The 22,296-nt window shown below is 36.3% G+C and overlaps 1 protein-coding gene across 18 annotated transcripts in view; it reads left to right on the top strand.

The window, feature by feature from the left end:
* The window catches only part of TERB1 (telomere repeat binding bouquet formation protein 1), a 32,449-nt gene extending 13,798 nt beyond the window's left edge, over positions 1–18,651 (top strand). For 9 of the 18 annotated variants that reach the window (XM_055552442.1, XM_055552447.1, XM_055552443.1 and 6 more), the window contains 10 exons: positions 3,560–3,712; positions 5,085–5,216; positions 6,591–6,716; positions 7,816–7,973; positions 8,799–9,148; positions 10,399–10,463; positions 10,760–10,855; positions 14,169–14,318; positions 14,621–14,686; positions 18,288–18,651. In XM_055552442.1, coding sequence (XP_055408417.1) covers positions 3,560–3,712; positions 5,085–5,216; positions 6,591–6,716; positions 7,816–7,973; positions 8,799–9,148; positions 10,399–10,463; positions 10,760–10,855; positions 14,169–14,318; positions 14,621–14,686; positions 18,288–18,475 — 1,484 coding nt within the window. In that variant the 3' untranslated portion in view covers positions 18,476–18,651. Of the gene's footprint in view, positions 1–3,559; positions 3,713–5,084; positions 5,217–6,590; positions 6,717–7,815; positions 7,974–8,798; positions 9,149–10,398; positions 10,464–10,759; positions 10,856–14,168; positions 14,319–14,596; positions 14,687–17,927; positions 17,966–18,287 lie in introns of those variants that run through there. The other 9 variants (XM_055552449.1, XM_055552452.1, XM_055552450.1 and 6 more) reach the window with 9 other exon arrangements.
* Positions 18,652–22,296: the final 3,645 nt, after the last annotated feature.

Here is a 22,296-nt window from a genome sequence, read left to right as displayed (position 1 = left end):
AAGGCATTACAAGAAAACTATAGGCCAATATCCTATATATATATAGATGTAAACATCCGTAACAAAATATTAACAAATCAATCTAGCAAAATATAGAAAGGATAATGTATTCTGATTAGGTGACATTCATTTTAGTAATGCAAGGTTGGTTTAACATTAGGAAATTCACAATATTCATAGACTAGAAAAGAAAACAATATGATCTTCAAAAATGTAAGAAAAGCTTTTCACGTAATTTAACATACATTCATGACAAAAGATTTTGGTGAGCTAGGAACAGAAGGGAACTTTCTCAATGTGATAAAGGGCCTCTACAAAATATTATAGCTAATACACTTAAATGGTGAAGGACTTAATGCTTTTCCCCTAAGATTGGAAAGAAGACAAGGATGGCCACTGTCTTTATTTAATTGGACATCCAAGTCAGTGCAATAAGGCAAAAAAATGAAATAAAAGGCATAGAGATTGAAAAGAAAGAAGAAAATATAGTACTTATTCATAGGTGACCAGATTGTGTAAGAATCTACAAAAAGCTACAAAACTAATAAGTGATTTTAGCAAAGCTGCAGGATACAAGGTCATATGGAAACAATTAGGAACTTAAAGTGACTATCATTTATGATAATATAAAAAACTCAAAATACTTAGGGATATATTTAGTGAAATATGTGGAATATATATATGCTGAAAACTATAAAACATTGCTGAGATTAAAAAAATTAAAACTTAATGGTAGAGATATCATACTCATGGATTATAAGATTCAATTTTGTCATAATGTCTCTTCTCAAATTCATCTCTAGATTCATAGCATTCCCTATCAAAATCTCAGCAGGCTTTTCTATAGAAATTGACAAGCTGATTCTAAAATTTACATGGAAATGCAAAGGGGCTAGGATAGTAAAATTTATTTGAAAAAGGACAAAATTGTAGAATTTATGTTTCTTGATTTCAGTATGTACTATACAGTAATCAACAGTGTAGTACTGGTGTAAGTGTAGGTATAGATCAATGGAACAAAATAGAGAGCCTAAAAATAGACACACACACACATACACACACGCATATATGGTTGATTTTCTACAAAGATGCCATGGTAACTCTGTGTTGGAAAATGTAGTATTTTAAATAAGTGATGCTGGTAAAAGTATTTACCTATCTGTGAAATATGAATATCAACCCTTACCTTACACAGTATGAAATGAAGTGAAGTGTTAGTTGCTCAATCGTGTTTGATTCTTTGTAACTCAATTGACTGTAGCTCGCCAGGCTCCTCTGTCCATAGAATTCTCCAGGCAAGGATGCTCGAGTGGGTTGCCATTCCCTTCTCCAGGGAATCTTCCCAATTTAGGGATTGAACCTTCCCGCATTGCAGACAGATTCTTTACCATCTGAGCCACCAGGGAAGTTGGTATACAAAATTAACACAATCTACAAAAATTAACTTTAAATGATCTATATACCTCAATATAAGAAATAAACTATAAAACTTCTAGACAAAAACAGGAGCAAATCTTTATAATTTGGGAGTAGATACACATTTCTTAGGACACAAAAAACATGAGCCACCAAAGAAAAAATTATCATTTGGAGTTCACTGAAATCGAAATGTTTTATTTTTCAAAAGTTCCTGTTAAGGTGAAAAGGCAAGCCATCGACTGGGAGAAAATATTTGTGAAATGTACATCTGATAAAGAACTTGTGCCCAGGAAAACCCCAAGGAGATATCACTATATACTCACTAGCATGACTAAAAGTAAAAAGGCCAGTGACATTAAATATTGAGGTTGTGGAACAACTAGAACTTTCTCACACATTGCTGGTGGTATATCTATATTCAGATATTTAAAGCAAATAGTTGTCTTTCACATGCTCACATGCAAAGGAACATATCTCTATATAATTTCAAAAATTGAAACCTATTTCCATGATGCTTTGACATTTCCTCTTTCTTTAAATACCAACTTAAATGAATGATACATATAGGAACATATATGTTCCTATATGTATCTTTTGTCATGAATGTATGTTAAATTACGTGAAAAGCTTTTCTTACATTTTTGAAGGAACATATTGAAGGAACATTTTGAAGGAACATAAAAATCTCAGTGGTTTGGTATGAAATAGATTAGAGGCATCATCAACAGACATGAGTTTGAGCAAACTCTGGGAGATAGTGAAGGACAGGGAAGCATGGCATGCTGCAGTCTCTGGGGTCGCAAAGAGTTGGACACGACTTAGTGACTGAACAACAATTTTAAATACTCTGTACAAGTGTTGACTAGGATGTTCTGCTTATAAGTCTGATTTTTCATTACATAGAATATAATTGAAAATGCTTTTTAGTAAAACCTATTTTGGAGTCCCTGTAATACTGAAAATGTCTGAATGAATGAATGAAAGTTGGTCAATCATGTCCGACTCTTTGCCACCAGTTGTGTCTGACTCTTTGCAGGATTATAGCATACCAGGCTTCTCTGTCCATGGAATTTTCCAGGCAAGAATACTGGAGTGGGTTGCCATTTCCTTTTCCAGGGGATCTTCCTGACTCAGGGATAGAACCGGGGTCTCCCACACTGCAGGCAGATTCTTTACTATCTAAGCCACAGGGAAATTGGAGAAACTGAAAATGTTTACATATCCTTAAATAACATTTCCTAACAGTCTGTTCCCAGATATAGAAATTTTTGAACATGATTTTTTTTAGATTAAGAGCTTTGTGTTTTATTAAACAATTTTAATATAAAAAGTACTTTTTGTGTTTAAATCATCCTGGCTCAATTTGTGGTTCTAGGGTAGACTGGGAAGAAGGTTTATCACAGAATTATAATCATTAGCCCATATATCCATTGATTATATGTCCCCTGCTTGGATAGGGGCTATAGAGACTATTGAATACATAGATCCATGGGGTACTTTCCCATCAGAATCATTTTCAACAGGGGAACAAAAGACTGAAGGCTTTTAAAAAAATGTATCTGTCGTTGAATCTTTGCTTGGAATAGTTGTTATGACTCTCAGTAATATGTTATACTTTTATGCTCTAAGAAGTAAAAGAATTAGGCTTACTTAAATAAGATGGATGAAATATGTGGGGTTTTTTTGAAACAGTTAAATTACTTTGTTTTTTGTTGATTTAGCCAATCTGAGGAATGAGTTATTTTGGAATTCAGAAAATAGGCAGCTTGCTGGTTGTAATACCAAGCTAAATAAATGAATCTATAGCTCTTGTAGGACTTGAGTTTAATATCATTCTTGCAAAATTTACCAGTTCTTGATCAATGAAATGAGATGTCTAACATACAAGAAAGAAGTACTATACTATACATATGGTTGTACTATGTTGAAATGAGTTTCTTATATAAGTAAATAGAATCAATCTTATGATTATGTATATGCATAGGTAAGGATTAGATTTTTCATTCTTTAATTTTGGGATTTTTAAAAGTAAGTATTTTTAAAAGTCAAGTTAATGTTATATTTAGTACAAGTTAATTTAATGAAACCATATACTTGTCTTATTTGAAGTATTAATAGTTCTGCTACTTTTTTCCTTAAGCTTATGTTCAGAAATACTTTATATCTGTGGGTGGACTGGATGTATTGTCTCAAGTTCTTGTGCAGCTGGAATCTGATTCACACAAGACTCCTTTCAGTGCTAAACTTGCAGTGGTGGTGACAAAGACAGTGGATGCATGCATTGCTGATAATCGTGAGTGAAAACGCTGAGTAATTTTTCCACAGTTGCGTGTTGTTTGAATTGGGCATGGTGAATGTTGAAATGGTATTGAACACAAACATGGATTGGACTTCTAGTTTCTCATAAGTGGGAGAGAAACTTAGAAATTATCTAGTCCAACTCCTTATTTTCTCATGGAGGTTATGACGTCCTTAAGGATTCAAATCTAGGTCTTCTGATTTCAGATTTGATGATAGAATCAAGAGAAGAGTCTGTCAGCCTTAAGTCTTTGTTTCACTTACAAAGCAGCATTAAATGAAAAAGATTAGATGAGAAATCAAGGGACATTTTGGAGACGTAGGGAATGGAAAGTCCAATTTATAGATTTTAAAAAATGAGATAAAGAATTAAGGTATGCCTCTATCCAATAAGTATGAGAAGAACTTATCCTACCACAACTAGTGAGTGGCTGAACCAGACTAGAACTCATGGCTATAGATTTTAAAAAATGACATAAAGAATTAAGGTATGCCTCTATCTGGTAAGTATGAGTTGGACTTATCCTACCATAACAACTGAGTGGCTGAACCAGACTAGAACTCATGGCTGCTTCTCACATGTACAAATACTGAAGAATGATAGTCCACAAATTTTGTAATAAGCAGTTCTTGAAATTCATAAATAACTGAAAAAAAATGGTAGATCATTTTTTAAAAATTCAGTTATGTGCTAGGCTCTATGTAAGCTCTAGACATAAAAAAATGATTACGACATAGTCCTCTGAGGAATTCACCTTTTTGTTGCTATCAGGACTGTTGGATTCTGAACTCTGTTTTTAAAAACTGCAAAAAAAAACAACCCATGAGAAGTTTAGTTTAAAATGGTAGACTTCTTGAATTTTTCACATCTCAGTATAGATTCAAGTATGCTTCACTGCATCATTAACATCAATAGAACCATGACCAGCTAGTAGTGTATTTCAATGACAGGCAGGAATTGATTACATAGGAAGGTCTATACTGTCAGTCTAGATAAGACAAGGTATGTAAGATGAGAGTAAGCAGCTTTTAGGGAAGGTAGTATTATTACTTCATATTCACAGCACTATACAGGACAACTTAGCAGAAAGCATTCTTCAAAAAATTTGCTTTAGTATAATGTCTTTAGTATGGGAAGAGGAATTAATGAGGGCTTTATAAGCCTCCATCTTATTATAATGCATTTGTTTATAGTCATATATTACATGTTATATGAGATGTGAATTTTAGATACTATGTAGATATATAATATCATTCTCCCAGGATAAGATCTGAAAAATAGTATATGTAATATCTGGAAAATACTATATGTATAGGTAGGAATAAGCTGTAAGTTTGTACTTGTTCTTTTTTTCCCCCTTTTTAAGCTACTTTTGGTGTTGTATTATCCAAGTACCACATTGTTTCAAAACTTCTGGCATTGCTGCTTCTTGACAGCCTGGATTCAGGAGAAAAATTTAGTGTCATACTTACTCTTGGTCATTGTACAGAGGATTGTGGTAAGTACTGGATTTATTTAGCATGTTAATTAAAACAGTAGAGTGGAAATACACTGTTATTTCCTCCCCAACTTAAAAGTACTGTTGCCTTTCTCCTAGTCCCCCAGCTAGTCATTCATTGCTCCTCATCCTTCTTCATCCATGGTATTCAGTCAGTCACTAAGACCTGTGGTTCTATTAATACATCTGTTTATCCTTCCTTATCATTTTCTACTGAATTCCAATGCTACTTTCCCAACTTAAGCCCTCAGCCCCTCAACATCTTTCAAAAGTGTTTTTGCAAGAGAGTCCTCCTTGTGTCCTCTTCCTTCTGTCTCCGTTTTTTCATTCTATTCCTCACATTGCTGCACAGATACGATCCTGTTCTCCCTTGTTGAAAACTTCAAAAGTTCTATCTTTCTTTCTCTATTTATCATTCTCTCCTATTTTTTCTCTTCCCCTTTCATTTTTTCCCTCTCTAGTTTCCTGCCATTTCACTTGCCTCCTTTCCAACCTTCACTTTTCTTTCTCTCCTCCTCCCATGTTTCCATTTCCCTTTCTTTGTGCTTTCTTGCTGCTTCTGCTCTCTCTTCCCTCATTTTCCATTCTCTCCATTCATTTATTTCTCTATACTTTCTCTTCACCTGTATATAACTTAGGGTTTACTATACCTTTAAACAGAGAAGGCAATGGCACCCAACTCCAGTACTCTTGGCTGGCAAATCCCATGGACGGAGGAGCCTGGTAGGCTGCAGTCCATGGGGTCGTGAAGCGTTGGACACGACTGAGCGACTTCACTTTCACTTTTCACTTTCATGCATTGGAGAAGGAAATGGCAACCCACTTCAGTGTTCTTGCCGGGAGAATCCCAGGGACGGGGGAGCCTGGTGGGCTGCCGTCTATGGGGTCGTACAGAGTCAGACATGACTGAAGCGACTTAGCAGCATTCCTTTAAAATTATTAATTTTTATTTTTTAATTGCGGTATAATTGGCAACTAAACCTTTTTTTAAACCAAGTGAGGACAGTTCATTTACTCTTATGAGATATGACACTACTCTGTGGCTGTATTTCACAGATTATCACTTATGAGACGTAGGTATCTTATGTAAGTAGATTATTTTCTAAATTGAAAATACTTTTGAAACTTTGTTTTTCTGTATTTTAAAATTTGAACTATGTTGATAATTATCACAAGAAAGAATTATGACCTCATGCATATAGTTTAAGATAAAATAACTCTCAGAATTCCATGATGGTCCAGTGGTTAGGACTTGGCACTTTCACTATCAGTTTGATCTCTGCTTGGGGAACCAAGATCTCGTAAGCCCCATGGTACACCCAAAAGAAAGATAAAATAACTATTTTCTACTTTAATTTTTGATGTGTTTTCCAGAGGAAAATCAGTATGACTTTTTTAAAAACAATGGCCTTCCACTCATGATACAAGCCTTAACTGAATCTCAGAGTGAGGAACTAAACAAAGCTGCCACTTTCGTGCTTCACAACTGCAAAAAAATTAGTAAGTTTACTATTACTTAAAAAAATACCTACCAAAGTTTTTGAAAGAGAATTTACATCTGCTTTTTAGCTCCCAGCCTCTTCTTACATTTGAAAAGTAGATTATATAATTTTGACATGACAGCCAGAGTATTACAGCATATAAAACACTTCTGTGGAAGGGAGCAACAGTATAGATAATTCACTTATTTAATGCACTGTGGACAGATTTAGTTGTAGGACTTAAATCTGAGGGCTACAGGTGACTTAGGATTAAATCATAATATAAAGTACTTTCATTTATTTATTTAAAAAATATTTGAGTGCCTCTTATTTGCCAGGCACTGTGCTAGGCTTTAGGGAGACAGTGATAAGGTACAGCAGTCTATGTGCTCATAGAACAGTTTAACTGGAGAAATAGGAAGTAGATGAATATATTATTATAAATTAATGCAAAGGTTAAGATTGGATGGAGCACAGATCCTAACCTGTAATAAAAGACAGTGACCTAGACTTGGAGCAGAACAGGCTTTGGGAGGAAGTGATTTTTCACCTGAGATCTGAATGTAGAGTTAATTAGGTGAAAAGAAGGGAGTTTGTCTTGGTCCAGTGTCTCAAGCATACGCAACAGTGAGGCACAAAGTTCCTGCAAGAGGAGAGAACCTGGAGCATCCAAGAATTGATGGCTGGAGCATAGAGGAAATAGCCCTGAAAAGGAGTTTGGTCTTTTGAAAGAAAAATTGCAGCCACAATACATAAAAAAATTTTAAATTATAGGAAGGAACCTATAATCCACAGTTGTGGAAACTGTGTTAAAAAAATACTTTAAAACCAGTATCCATAAACTTGAGCATGTTTACATGCCTGGTATAACATGTTTTCATGCTATTTTTTCCCTATAATTCTGAAAAGTAAAGTCTATTTTATGATTCTTCAGGTCCTCAACTTCTGCCAAGCACTTTCTTTCCACTTAGTTTCAGTGCCAATTAGGCAGTTAAGATGGTTTGGATGTGCAAAATTTAGAGAAGGGGTTGTGGGGTATGAGTTTGTCCTTATTTCAAGTGTTCAAATGGCATTTCTAGTAATGGATAAACTCACTATTTTTTTTCCATATTTCAAAGCTGAGAAGTTATCTCTAAGTCTAGGAGAATATTCTTTTGATAAAAATGAAGAGCATTTAAAGGACATAAATATGAAAGAGAAGAATCTTGAAGATTACTGGAAGAAAGCAAAGGAAATTTTACACAGAATAGAAGAACTTGAAACAGAAGGAAATGAGGTTGGCTTTTTTGTTTCAAATAATACAGAACTTTTTTCAAAATTTTTTTAATAATAGAAGTTGGAGGGTAAAATATTTTTCTTACAAATTTACTTTTTATTTTTATGGTTTTAAATTTAAAATTCAATAGTAATACTTGAGGAATCATCCTTGAACACAGAAAAAAAATATTTTTAAAAAGGGAAAATGAAGGACTTCCCTGGTAGTCCAGTGGTTAAGAGTCCGCCTTCCAATACAGTGGATGCAGGTTCAATTCCTGGTCAGGGAATTAAGATCCCACATTCCATGGGGGCATTAAGCCTGGCCTTCACGACTAGAGAGCCTTCCTGCTGCAGACGGCAGAGCCCAGGCACTCCAGAACCTTGGTCTCTACAACTACAGAGAAGCCTAGGTGCCACAACTGTAGAGCAGCTTAAAATAAATATTTTAAAAAGTGGAAATAATGACTGAAAAAATAAGAGACATGGAGGATAGAGTCATGAGATCTATCATTTATATAGTAAGGGTTTGAGAAAGAGAAAGAATGCAGAAGTAATAGTTGACCCTTGAACAACAGGTGTTTGAACTGCTTGAATCTATTCATACATGACTTATTTTGACTTTATTTTTGTGTAAATTGTGAGATACATGTTCCCATCTGACTATCCAATGTCCCCAAATCATTTAATAAGTATTATCCCCTTTCTCCCTAATGTAAACTTCATCTTTTATAATGTATATTCTATTGACAATCATAAACTTTTTATGCATTATTTAAAGGGAATGTAATTTGGATTATAAAACAAATTATTATTTTGAAATTATTTACTTATTTTTATATTATAGGAAAATATAAAAGGAGAGAATTATAAGAATAATGTTTCATCTGTGAACATAAATATTCAAGATACACTGAAACACCTCCATGCAGATAGCAGCGGTGGTGTTCCCAAAGCAGAGGATAAAGATAAAAGCCAGGCTAGAAAGCTACATGGTTCTAAGTCCCATAAAGTCATGTCTAAAGCATGTACAAATGATGATCAAGTGAAGATGGTGTTACGGAGTGCAAATCCAGTTAATGCTTGTTATAGGGAGAGTGGGAAAAATAAGACTTTATGTACAGCCAATTCAAGCTGCAAACAAAACCTATGTGAAGAAACAACTTCTGAAAAAAAGAACTTTGTTTCTCAGTCAAGGTATAATTTAATAATTGTTTCTAACTTTTATTTACTTATTCAGCATTTGTGTGTGTGTGTGCATGTAGTACAATGTGCTATACTCTTAAGCACTGGGATACAGAAATGATAAAACGTGGTTTTGGGGAGGAACCTAATGTAGGAAGTTTTGGGAAAGGGGTTTGGATGGGACAGTCTTGGCCAGTTCATCTAGGGTCTGGCACGTCATACGCAAGATTTTCTGTTTTAACTTATAAGGTATAAGGAGCCATTGACAATTTTAAATCAAATGGCATAGTCAGATTTGAATTTTAGAAGGGATACTCAGAAAACTTAAACTGAATGTCTATAGCTGAAATAACAATGCACATATTGATAATCAATCAGCAATTTGGCAAAAGCCAGTTTGTAAGTTTAATTTGATAAATGGGGGTAAGGTGTGATTAAGATCTGGTTTAGGCTCACCTTTTCATTTGTTCCTGTACCTCCTCTCCAGCACATGTTCTTTCTCCCTCATGGGTAGCCTATGGGGCTGGACCTGGAATCATAGCCTTTCTTCCTAGAACCTGTCTTGTGTTCTGCTCTTCTGATAGTTACTGGACTATGAGGGAGACTGAAGAGGATGCTGCTATGTTTTGGGAGGTTGTAGGGTAAACCAAGTGTTAGGGAGATGGATTATATCATCACATTCCCTTTTTCCTTTTCCAAACCATTCTTCATGTAATTTTAACTTGATTTCTTAGGGATGTAGAATTGGGAATTAGTGAGATATGCTCTTGTGCCAGCCTTCTTGCCCTCTGGCCCACTGAATTTGTTATTTCCTCTTTTTTGCTTTTCTTCTTTCCTATTTTCCTCTTTTTTCCCCATGTTTCTGCTGACATCGGAATTATTGCCCTTTGGAGTCTTAACTCCACTTTTTTTTTTTTATTGAAATAGAGTTGATGTTACAGTTACAGTGTTTCAGCTGTACAGCAGTGATTCACTTACTATTCTTTTTCAGATTCTTTTCCATTATACATTACTCCAAGATATTAAATCTAGTTTCCCATTCTATACTGTAGGTCTTTATTATCTATTTATATATAATAGTTAACTCCACTTTTAGAAAGAAGGTTGTATGTAACTGCTACATACCATACTTTGGCAGAATTTGGTGGGTTTTGGTAGATCCTGGTGCCAGCTCCTTCTGTCTGCCAAACTCTGCTTATATAGAAACATCTGTTCACACACCAGTGTTTACTTATAGTAATCTTGTGTCTATTTTCTTTTAGAGACCATATTTTTAAACACCCAACTCCTATTGCCCAAAACACAAAGCAACACTTACCAGTAACAGGTATGACTAAAAATGTTTCTTCTTTGATTGTTGAACATATTCAAGTGATATAGCTAAAAATGTACATTGGTATATCTTTTCTCTGACATACAAGCCATGCCTTTACCTCTCTTTCTAAACTAAGTGCTTCAGTCACCTTTTGTTAATATCCAGAACCTTTCTGTTTATCCACTAGGATGACGGATGTGTAGTCCTGGGCTACAGTTTATAAAAATTTTCAGAATTAATAAATCTTGTAAATGTCACATACTTTTTACTAATCAAAAATACCTTGCATTTTGCATTTTTTTCTCCAGATCCATTTACATTATGTTCAGATATAATAAATAAAGAAGTCATCAGTTTTCTAGAAACAGACAGTTGTTCCAAAATGTTGAGGTATAGATGCTCAGGTAAGTATTTTTTTAATTGTAATTGTTTCATAATTAAAGTTTATATGACATAAGTTAACTAGAATTTGTAATAGTTCTACCAGTGTGATTTTAAACTTCATTCCCTTTGGAGAAATAACAATCATGGGTGTCATAAAAAATGCAGATTAATACCTTTTATCTACAGTAGCCTGTGTTCCCAATATTTGTTCATATGCGTCAACACAGCTAATAGTTTTTAAAAATTACCTTATAATTCTCTTTTTGTCACCATCTATAAGTTTAGCTTTACTGAGTAAGGTAAACATTTTTTGTATTTTCAGAGTCAATAAATAGGTATATATTCTGGATTATGTTCTGAAAATCATAGACATTAACTGTCTATTTTTATATTTATAGTAAATTTATAAGTTTTTCTAGTGTTCCATGTCCCATTATTTCTTTTTTCTTCAGGGTCCTCAGTGCCTACTCCATCCTTTCTTCTTCATATCCAAGCATTTGCTCTTTGTTTACTCTTATTGTCGCACTCTGCCCTTTGGAGAAAATTGAGGCTATTCCACATTAGGCTCAAAATACTACTATTCTTCTGTCTTCCACCAGTCGTGTCCAACTCTTTGCAGGATTATAGCCTGCCAGGCTCCTCAGTCCATGGAATTTCCTACACAAGAATACTGGAGTGGGGTGCCATTTCCTCCTCCAGGGGATCTTCCTGACCAGGGATCGAACCTGTGTCTCTGTCTCCTGCATTGGCAGGCAGATTCTTTACTACTGAGCCATCTGTTATTCCTTGATCTTTCTCCTCCTGCCAAATTTCTGCAGATATTTCCCCCACTAAGTAATCTACAGCACTTACTCAACTCTGCTGCAACATATACTTTGGTGGTATCATCTCTCATTTTACCAATGATTTTCAAATCTGTATCTCCACACTTCACTTGTACCTTGGGTTATAGCCACATTCTGCCATTTCCACCTGTATCCAGGACATACTCACTTTAATATCTTGTTATTTCAAGTTTAATATATTCAAAATACAACAACTTTCTCCCTCTTAAACTGCCCTCCCTCCAGCGTCTTCATTTTTGTTAATATTGCCACTATTCTTCTGGCCCCCCAAATTTCAAACATTGAGTCATCTATAACTATCTTTTCTCCTTACACCCCCTATTTCTAGTCTTATCACATTTGGTTCTTTCTTTCTTTCCCACACAGGTCTCTTTTCCTTCATCCCTCAATTTCTCCAGCAACTCTGCAGCAGTCTTTCAGTCTCAAGTCTCACCAACCCCCAAGTCATGCATAGTGCTATTAACTTCTCTTCCTCGTGTGCTTTTTATCATGTTACCTCAGTGCTCCTCTGTAACTCACCAAATCAAACTCTCTGCCTGGCTTTCAAAATTGTGTGGAATTTTGTTCTTCTTCCACTTGTAAAATTTTACTGCACATCTGTTCTACCCAAAATGTGCCATGCTTATTCCAGACTCTGCCATTCGATCTATCACAATTGAGCATTGTCCTAAACGTCTCTTTTACCCTGCTGCTGCTGCGTCGCTTCAGTCGTGTCCAACTCTGTGTGACCCCATAGACGGCAGCCCACCAGGCTCCCCCGTCCCTGGGATTCTCCAGGCAAGAACACTGGAGCGGGTTGCCATTTCCTTCTCCAATACATGAAAGTGAAAAGTGAAAGTGAAGTTGCTCAGTCGTGTCCGACTCTTAGCGACCCCATGGACTGCAGCCTACCATGCTCCTCCGTCCATGGGATTTTCCAGGCAAGAGTGCTGGAGTGGGGTGCCATTGCCTTCTCCGTCTTTTACCCTAATAGCTCATTATTCATCAATTTTACCTCAGAAACCTCTGCCTTCTCCCAGCAAATGTTGTATTTCAGAATCCCCACATTTGTTTTCTGGACTATTTAAGTTATCCCTCAACTGATTCTCTTACTTTTCAGCTGAGCTTTCTGTTAGACAAATTATATCATATCCCTGCTTGATAAATATCCCTCAGTTCTCCCATTGACTTGAAGATAGCTAAAAATCCTTAGGATGGTTCTCCAGACTCTTGTTGATTGGCCCCTGGCAACCCTTACCAGCCTCAACTTTTCTCCCACACTTCTCATACCTATACTCCAGCCACACATGGCACCTATGATTGAACACCCTACACTTTCTCACTCTTCTGTGCTTTTGCAAATGTTCTTTGTATTTAAAATGTCTTCATCCCTGCCAACTTTCTGTCTGGCTAACTTTTCCTTTAGGTGACAGGCAAATAGAGTACCTTATAATGTATGGATGTGGCTAACATTACCTGAAGCTACTGATCAATGTTAAAATTTAAAAAAAGATAGACTTTATGTGTCTGTTAATACGATGCAGTTAGAAGTCCACAGTACTACCTGAGAGGAATTCTACTAAAAACAAGTTAATCTGAATCTGATCAGTCATCTAGATCTACTTAACAGTTTCTTGGGCACACAGGAACATTTTAAAGGATACAACTAGGATGTAATCAGCAAAACCCTGACTTTGGGAACCTGCACATTACAAATGACCTGGTGTCTCCAACAGGCAAATGACAAAGAGGAAGAGAGGAGAATTGATAGATTAAAAGAAACTCAAGAGACATATCAGCTGAATGTAATGGTCGACCTTGTTTGAATCATGATTCAAATAAACCGATCATAAAAAAGTTTTAAAATGATGGGGAAATTTGAGCATTGACTGGATATTAGATTACATTAAGCATAATTTTCTTAGGTGTGATAGGGGTTTTGCTGTTTAAAAAAATAAGACAAAATAAGTACTTTTTAAAGAGTTCTTATCTGTTGAGAATGCATATGAAATAATACTCAAATGCAACTTCCAGGCTTCATAATCCAGTGTGTACAGGAAGGCAGAGCTGAGTAGGTAGAGGGAGATAAAATATGATTGGTCATGAGTTAAGAATAGTTGAAGCTAGATGATGGAAACATGGTGGTTCATTATTCTTTTCCATTCATTCTCATGTATTTGAAGTGTTCCATAATATTAAAAAAAAAAAAAAAAGATGACTGAGCCTAAGGGTCACTTCTTTTGGATATCTTCCCTGACAGTGACTCCTGCTCAGAATTAGACCAAGCTAGACTCTCCTTTCCTATATCACCATAAGTGTTTACACCTCTGTGGCAACACTTGTATTTGTTGTCTTTACTTTTTCATATGATGTGGCTTTGAGTTTCTTGATGTATTTATAATTAACTTCCTGATTTCACTTGTTACTATCATAAAGATATTTGCTTTCATAAATTTGTTATTAAATATTTTATAACATCTATGCATCATTTTAATTTGTTTTCTTTTAGGTTGCATAGCAGTAGGAAAATCCCTGAATAGTCGAAATTTTAGCAAGCTCTTGCACTGTTGCCCATACCAATGTGATCGTCACAAAGTCATTGTGGAAGCTGAAGACAGATATAAAAGTGAACTAAGGAAATCACTTATCTGTAACAAAAGTAATTAATTCAGCAGTTTAAAAACTATAATTATGACTGTACCTTCTGAACTATGATCTAGAACGTTAAGTATATTAAAAGCTAAAGGGTACAAAAAGTGTTGAAAAGAAAATCTGTCTCTGAGCAACCATGATTTAAAATGTTCCCAGGGAGTAGATTTAGTCTCTGGTGGTTTAAAAATTCTTCTTAATCCACCTAAGGAGTCCCATTAGAAGGGGGAAAAAGGAAATATCATACTAATGGAATTGTGATACTACTCAGATTAATACTTTAAGTAGGCTAAATGTTTTCGTATTTTTCAGAAATTCTGCTGACCCCACGTAGAAGACGTCAACTCAGTAGTGAATCTACTACCCCTGGAAGAATAAGTGAATATACTTAATTTTTAAATAAATATAAATTTCATATATTCCTGAAATAGAACAGCTCAATGACTGTTCTCAGTCACATCATTAATGGCTTCTAAATAATAACCCTTGGCTCTGATAAGAGTCATATTTCCTGAGAAAAGAGGTTTCGCGCCTCCCTTCCTCATGCCACTTGCTCATCTCTTGCTTTCTAGCTGGGGAAGGAGCAGGAGAAAACTTAACATTTATTAAGAACCCATTATGTATTAGGTGTTTTATAGACATTATTTCCTTTATTTCATAAAATAAAATTGTAAGATAAGGTATTACTTTATTTCCACTTTACTTTCTTTTCTTTTAGGTTGCATAGCAATAGGAAAAACCCTGAATAGCCAAAATTTGCCAGTGAGCAAATGGCAAGACTTAGATTCAAATGCAAGTTTGTCTTTCTTCAGAACCCCCAGTTCATTCCTCTGTATCACATTTCTATTTTAGCACTTCAGATAATCAAAATCGAAAAGACAAATAGTATAAAGCTTAGATCCCTGCTTAAAAATTAATATACTTCTCAAACTATGAGTTAATTTATAGTTTTTTTTAAACTACAGGGTTAACAGTTCAGGTTTATCACCATTTCAAATTTATCATGAGACTTAAAGAACATTACCATATTCTTTTGTTCATATGGAATTAGTACCTGCAGAATAAGAGTAAGCAATTGAGTACATTACTTGTCAAAGTAACCTAGAAATTAATAGCCACTAGTAACTATAGAGTCATTCTGTTATTTATTGTGAAGAGGTCTGGACTTGATCCATCCAGGAAACATTTTGCCACTCACTTTTGTTTGGCCATTTTCACTGCCAAAACCTTGAAAGAAATTTCAAATTTACTTTTTATAACTGGGTCTTTTTCAAGATTAAAATTTCTGCATATAAATTAAAATTAAGTGCAATACCAGTATAGGGTAGCCGACTTTCTGAAGTAATATTTTCTGTAAAAACTGTTAGAAAATACATATTTTTCCATAGAAATGTTGCAGTTGGAAATCTTGTCTTTGACAAGGAATTGGCATCAAATTAACAATAGAATTTCTTCAGCAGCATGTCTTAAAAGCAAATATAAAACAACTAAAAATATTCGATAATCATTTTTCATAGTATTCATTTGCAGAACCTCATGAAATATACATAATTATTCCTATATATTGATTATACAAAGGGATCCTAAATACTGTTAGAATCATTTTCAACTCATAAACACCTACATCTTTTTTGTAGGTTAGAACTGCTTAGTTAAAATCAAATAATAAGTTGGCCTGCTTTTTTTCAAATTTAGGCATCTTGAGGATTAGATTGGTCTTGTATCTCTTATGGGGCTTCCCAGGTGGCACTAGTGGTAAAGAACCTGCCTGCGAAGGCAGGAGACGTGGTTCAGGAAGATCCCCTGGAGGAGGGCATGGCAACCCACTTCAGTAATCTTGCTTGGAGAATCCCATGGACAAAGGAACCTAGAAGACTATAGTCCATGGGATCACAAAAAATGGGACATGACTGAAGCGACTTAGTATGCATGCATATCTCTTTTACAAGTAGGCCAGGAATATTTGATGTACTGTTTTCCCCCTCTTAATAAATATCCCTTTCATACTAGAGACATTCATTACCTTTCATTTGGTTACAGGTTACACTCAAATTTGAGACTATTCTTTTGAGAAGGGACCATTGCAGCATCTAAGTATTTAAAAGAGTCTTGGGGACAAGGCTCTTTTAGGATGGATTGAAAAATAAGTCTAAAACTGAGGCTTCTTGCCTACTTTTCCCTGCTATTTTCTTCCCCCTGTTTTCTTCTAAGGCCCAATCAGTATAAAAAAGAGCACTAAAGAAGCCACAGAAGGGAGCCTTGTGATGTAGAGAGCTGTTTCCCCTTGTAGGCTGCCCACTACTCTGCTGCAGAAACCTTTGAGGAGTTGGGCACAGATGTTAATTTAAGTTAGAAGTCATTGAAATGGCAACTGCAGTGGTAAAGTGGGGATGGGCTCTACATGAACACCCCAAGACCCAATATCCTGAATGATATAATAACCCATCTGGTTCTGATTATAATGAGTTTTGAGATCATTTAGCAAGTGAAATTGAAATCATCTATTTCTCGGAGAACTACAGTTTTCCAGTAGACCCAAAAGTAAGAAGTAACTTCATTGATGACTTTTTAAAAAATTTATATATATATATTAATTTTATATTTAAAATATATTAAATATGTATGATTTTATTTTTGGTTGCTCTTTGTCTTCGTTGCTGTGTGCAGGCACTCTCTAGTTGTGCGGAGAGTGGGGGCTACTCTCCATTGCAATGCATGGACTTCTTATTGAGGTGGCTTCTCTTGTGGAACACAGAGTCTAGGCACACAGGCGTCAGTGGTTGCAGCACACAAGCTCAGCAGTTGTGGCACACTGGCTTAGTTGCTCTGAGGCATGTGGAATCTACCCAGACCACAGATCGAACCCGTGTCCCCTGCACTGGCAGGTGGATTCCTATCCACTGTACCACCAGGGAAGTCCCAGTGATAAGTTTTAAAACACTTTTTACCAGTAGTAACTTTTTTTTCTTTCAACAAATATTTATTGATCACCTCCCTTGTGTCTGACACAATTTTAGGCACAGGGGACATAATGGTGAGTGAAACAGACAAAAATCCCAGTCTTCATGGATCTCACATTCTAAGCAATACCATTTGATAATAATTAGACATTGTTTCATTGATTTCTTGGCCTTCTGCTGCTAAGATTTTTCTCTTCTGATTTAAGAGATCTGAACTGTGGCTTCTATCTTAGGAGAGATGGACTAACAGTCCTGACCTGCAAAGGCAAGATTTTCTAAGGTTGTCCCAGCAGTTATTCCAGGTCCTACTAGAGTGAATAGCAGCCTTAATTGGAAATACAAAAACTCCTCCTCCTCAGCATTAACAATGAATTAAAAGCCTTAAAGGAAGACTATTTCCTGGTAATCATGACTAGAAAATATTTGTTTACAGGTACCAACTCTGTATTCTTTCTGTTGTAGAAATTACCCCTAAAAACCAGATAAAACTTCCTCCTTGTGCAGCCTGGTTTTTTTTTGAGTTTTAATCAAGCTGAACCCTCATATAGGTAAAGAACATGTTCTTTAAGTCAAATTTCAAAAAAGACCCTTAATCCTTTAAAAATATTAATCAAGCATGATAATTAAAGTAACAAGTGTTGATATTCTTTTCTATGAAGTTATGGAGCCCTTTGGGAAGACTGTAGCTGTAAGACAGGTAAGTGGTTAACTGTCTTCACAGAAATGTTGAAAGAGTTAACAACCAAATGTTTATAAAATTTTGTGTTTCTTGATTATCGTAAGATTAAGTTACAATTATTGCAGGATCACAGTGATAGCATCTAGGTTGATAGTAGGCACTCAGAGTTTGTTTGTTTGTTTGTTTTCATTTGAAGTGGATTTCCATATGATGAGTAGCCCAGGCATGAAGTTTTCTCACTGTGTAATCCATATCCTTAGAATAAGTTTTCATTTGATTCTCAAGAAGATCTCTTTTTTTAGCAAGTACTAATATATTCTACAATTCTCATTAATTACAGAGAAAAGAAGAATTCGTAAAAACTTTACCAAAGAAGAAATAAACTACCTTTTCAATGGAGTTAAAAAAATGGGAAATCACTGGAATTTAATTTTGTGGTCTTTCCCCTTTCAGCAAGGACGGAAGGCTGTGGACCTTGCTCACAAATACCACAGGCTGACCAAATGCCCCAAGCATGTGGCTCCTTGATTGGAAGAAGACTTGTCAGTTTTTAGTTTGACACCTTGAAAAAGTGTGTTAAAAATACAAAATTTAAAATATTCTTAGACACTCTGATGAGACAGGAAATGTGGCAATGGGGATACTGTTTTAATTATTTTTTGTGATGCTGTAGCTCATCAGACTATTAAAATAACTTACAAGGACTTCCCTGGTGGTCCAGTGTCTAAGACTCTGTGCTCTCAATGTAGGGATCCTGGGTTCAGTTCCTGGTTAGGGAATTAGATCCCATAAGTTGCAACTAAAGATCCCCTGCAACTAAGACCCAGTGCAGCCAAATAAATAAAATTTTTTTTAAATTATAAACAAGTACATTTTATTTTAAAATTTTTATTTTGTATTTTTGGCTGCGCTAGTTGTGATGTGTGGGCTTCTCTTTAGTTCTGGTATGAGAGCTCTCTAGTTGTAGCAGGCAGCCTTAGTTGCCCCGTAGCATGTGGGATCTTAGTTCCCTGACCAGAGATCAAACCCATGTTCCATGCATTGGAAGGCAGATTCTTAACCACTGGACCATCAGAGAAGTCCCTAAAACAAATACATTTTCAATGTGTAGATTGGTAGGACAAAATTCCATATGAGGTCAAACATATGTTTAGGATTATGTTTTTTTCCCTTAAGCTCAACCTAGGTCAGAGAAAAAAATTATTGGCCTTTAAACATTATTTGACATTATATAATATATGAGACACTGGATTTAGTATTTTTCAGTCAGTTCAGTTCAGTCACTCAGTCGTGTCCGACTCTTTGCGACCCCATGAATCGCAGCATGCCAGACCTCCCTGTCCATCACCAACTCCCGGAGTTCACTGAGACTCATGTCCATCGAGTCAATGATGCCATCCAGCCATCTCATCCTCTGTCGTCCCCTTCTCCTCCTGCCCCTAATCCCTCCCAGCATCAGAGTCTTTTCCAATGAGTCAACTCTTCGCATGAGGTGGCCAAAGTACTGGCGTTTCAGCTTCAGCATCATTCCCTCCAAAGAAATCCCAGGGCTGATCTCCTTCAGAATGGACTGGTTGGATGTCCTTGCAGTCCAAGGGACTCTCAAGAGTCTTCTCCAACACCACAGTTCAAAAGCATCAATTCTTCGGCGCCAGCCTTCTTCACAGTCCAACTCTCATCCATACATGACCACAGGAAAACCATAGCCTTGACTGGACGGACCTTTGTTGGCAAAGTAATGTCTCTGCTTTTGAATATGCTATCTAGGTTGGTCATAATTTTCCTTCCAAGGAGTAAGCGTCTTTTGATTTCATGGCTGCAGTCACCATCTGCAGTGATTTTGGAGCCCCAAAAAATAAAGTCTGACACTTTCCACTGTTTCCCCATATATTTCCCATGAAGTGATGGGACTGGATGCCATGATCTTCGTTTTCTGAATTTTTACCCAGTGAAAGTCCCTCCCTGGAACTTAGATAGTTTTCCAAGTTGTTCAAATCATGTTCCCACACACTAATGTTTCTCCTTCTAAAGGCAATTGTGCAATTGCCCAAATACTCCAAATTCTATTGTCAGGTTCACTTCTTTTTGGTGCATATTTATTTGCTTCTGCATTTTCAAAGTTTGAAACAATTTTTGATTGTTTGCTTTTAAGTTAGTTTTCTTCTAGTTGGAAAGCAAACTATTAAATCTCAAAGTTCTATTTTTCTTACTTTTTAAATATTCCATTACACCAATATATTCTTTATTATACTTAAAATACTGTTACTGTGGCAAAGTGATCAAGTATCAAGGCCTGAAAGCTCAGTTGCTTCTGTACATATTGGCTCACTGCTTGATGTCATTCTTACAAATACTGAAGGGTATTTTCCTATAAGCATGTATTCTTTGACCCTTTCAGATCATGAGTATGTCTACTTAGATAAAGCAGAATTTTTGTTAATTTCTGTTCCACAATGAAAATTCCAGAGGGTCAATAAGCAGAAAAGTCTGTTTAAAATCCAAAATTTCTTTTAGGCCTAAGAATAATGTACAATTAGGAAGATTCTTTGCATCTTTTAAAGTGTAAGTGAATTTAGTCCACTATCTGTCAGTATTTCCTAAGCTCTATGGAGATGATTTAAATGGTCTGCTGGGCTATTTTGATGTGTAATTCTCAAGATGTGTGAATGTTGTTTTAGGTCAATGGGGAAAATATTTTGTTGCCTCAACCTTGTTGGCAATAGTTGTTTTTTTTTAATTGGAAATTATCTATGTACCAGAAGATCAAACACTGCTTAAAGAAGCACCCCCACGAGTATGGCACACTGTAACCTGGACGATGCTTTGTATCAGTCACTGGCACTTGATTTAAAGTAACTTCCATGGCCTTCGGAAACCTTTAAATTTTATCCTAACCTTTGGCTAACTTGGTTAACATGAACTGCTTTTTTCCCCTCAAATGGAATATGATAGTAAATAAATACACATCAAAAGGAAAGCCAAAGAATGATCACATAATTAGAGGACTGTTTGGTTTTAGGAACCCAAACCCGACCAGTTCCACTGGGAACAAAAAGTCAGACCCTTGGAGTTGGAGCTTACCTCAGTTATAGCTCCTTGCCAGAGGCATGAACTAACTGCTGTACAACAATCTGGACATTGGTGGCTGTCTTTAGTTTTGCCTATATGCTCAGAAACCTGGAATTTACTGTTTCATAGGGTGATAATTGATGGTCAGTTCTTCCTTATGCCAAAATGAAATATGCCTTTGTGGAGTACCTCCTGCAGAACCACAAAAGTTGAATCTCTTTTCCACATACCAGCCCTTTAGAGAGTTGATGATAAATGTTCATCAATTTCCCCTCTACATCCTTTATCTTCCATGCTGCTGAATCTTAGCTACTTCCTGCTTCAGCCGAACAGTGCCATGTCCCCTTATGAACTTAGTCACTGACCACTGGGCACCTTTTTGTTTATAGACTGTCCCCCCCAAAATGTGGACTGACTGGCAGAGTATAGGGACCAGTTTCTTTGCTAGCCCAAAGGTTTTACAAGAGCAAGTGAACTTGGACTCAATTCAGTGAGTCTTGTGTGCTCAGTCATGTTCAACTCTTTGCAGCCCCATAGACTATAGCCCGCCAGGCTCCTCTGTCCATAGAATTTGCCCAGCAAGGATGCTGGAGTGGGTTGCCATTTCTATCTCCAGATCTTTCTGACCCAGGGATCTTCCCAACCCAGGGATAGAACCTGTGTCTCTTGCCTCTCCTGCATTGACAGGTGGATTCTTTACTACTAGTGCCACCTGGGAAGCCCCAAAGGATTAATGGACCTTACCTAAGATGCTTGGCATTCTACATGACCAACTCTCCAATTATAATTGATATAGTTAAGACATGATTTTTTAAATAATTCTTACCTTGTTCTTATTTTAACTCCACTACAAGACTTCAGTGTTTGTATGTGTTAATCAGTTGTGTCCAACTCTTTGTAATCCCATGGATTATAGCCTGCCAGGTTCCTCTGTCCATGGAGTTCTCCAGGCAAGAATGTTGGAATAGGTAGCTATTTCCTTCTCCAGGGAATGTTCGCAATCCAGGAATCAAACCTGGGTCTTCTGCATTGCAGGCAGATTATTTACCATCTGAGCCACCAGGGAAGCCCCACAAGACTTCAGTGGTCCCTGTTGAGTTTTAGATTTATTCTGTACTCAGTTTGTCATCCAGTGTGTTAGGCCTCCTTTCCTGCTTCAGGTCATCCACAACTTCTATGAGTGTGTGGCTGCATTCTCATCTAAGTCGCGAATGGTATACCCTGAATTGCCTGGGCCAAGGCAGGAGATTGGAGCAGGCTCCTAGCAGCCTCCTCTGGGC

Source organism: Bubalus kerabau, chromosome 17 (genome assembly GCF_029407905.1).
Source record: "Bubalus kerabau isolate K-KA32 ecotype Philippines breed swamp buffalo chromosome 17, PCC_UOA_SB_1v2, whole genome shotgun sequence".
Lineage (NCBI taxonomy): Eukaryota > Metazoa > Chordata > Mammalia > Artiodactyla > Bovidae > Bubalus > Bubalus kerabau.
The sequence above is the reverse complement of the archived record's forward strand: the minus strand, read 5'-3'. Positions and strand labels throughout refer to the sequence as shown.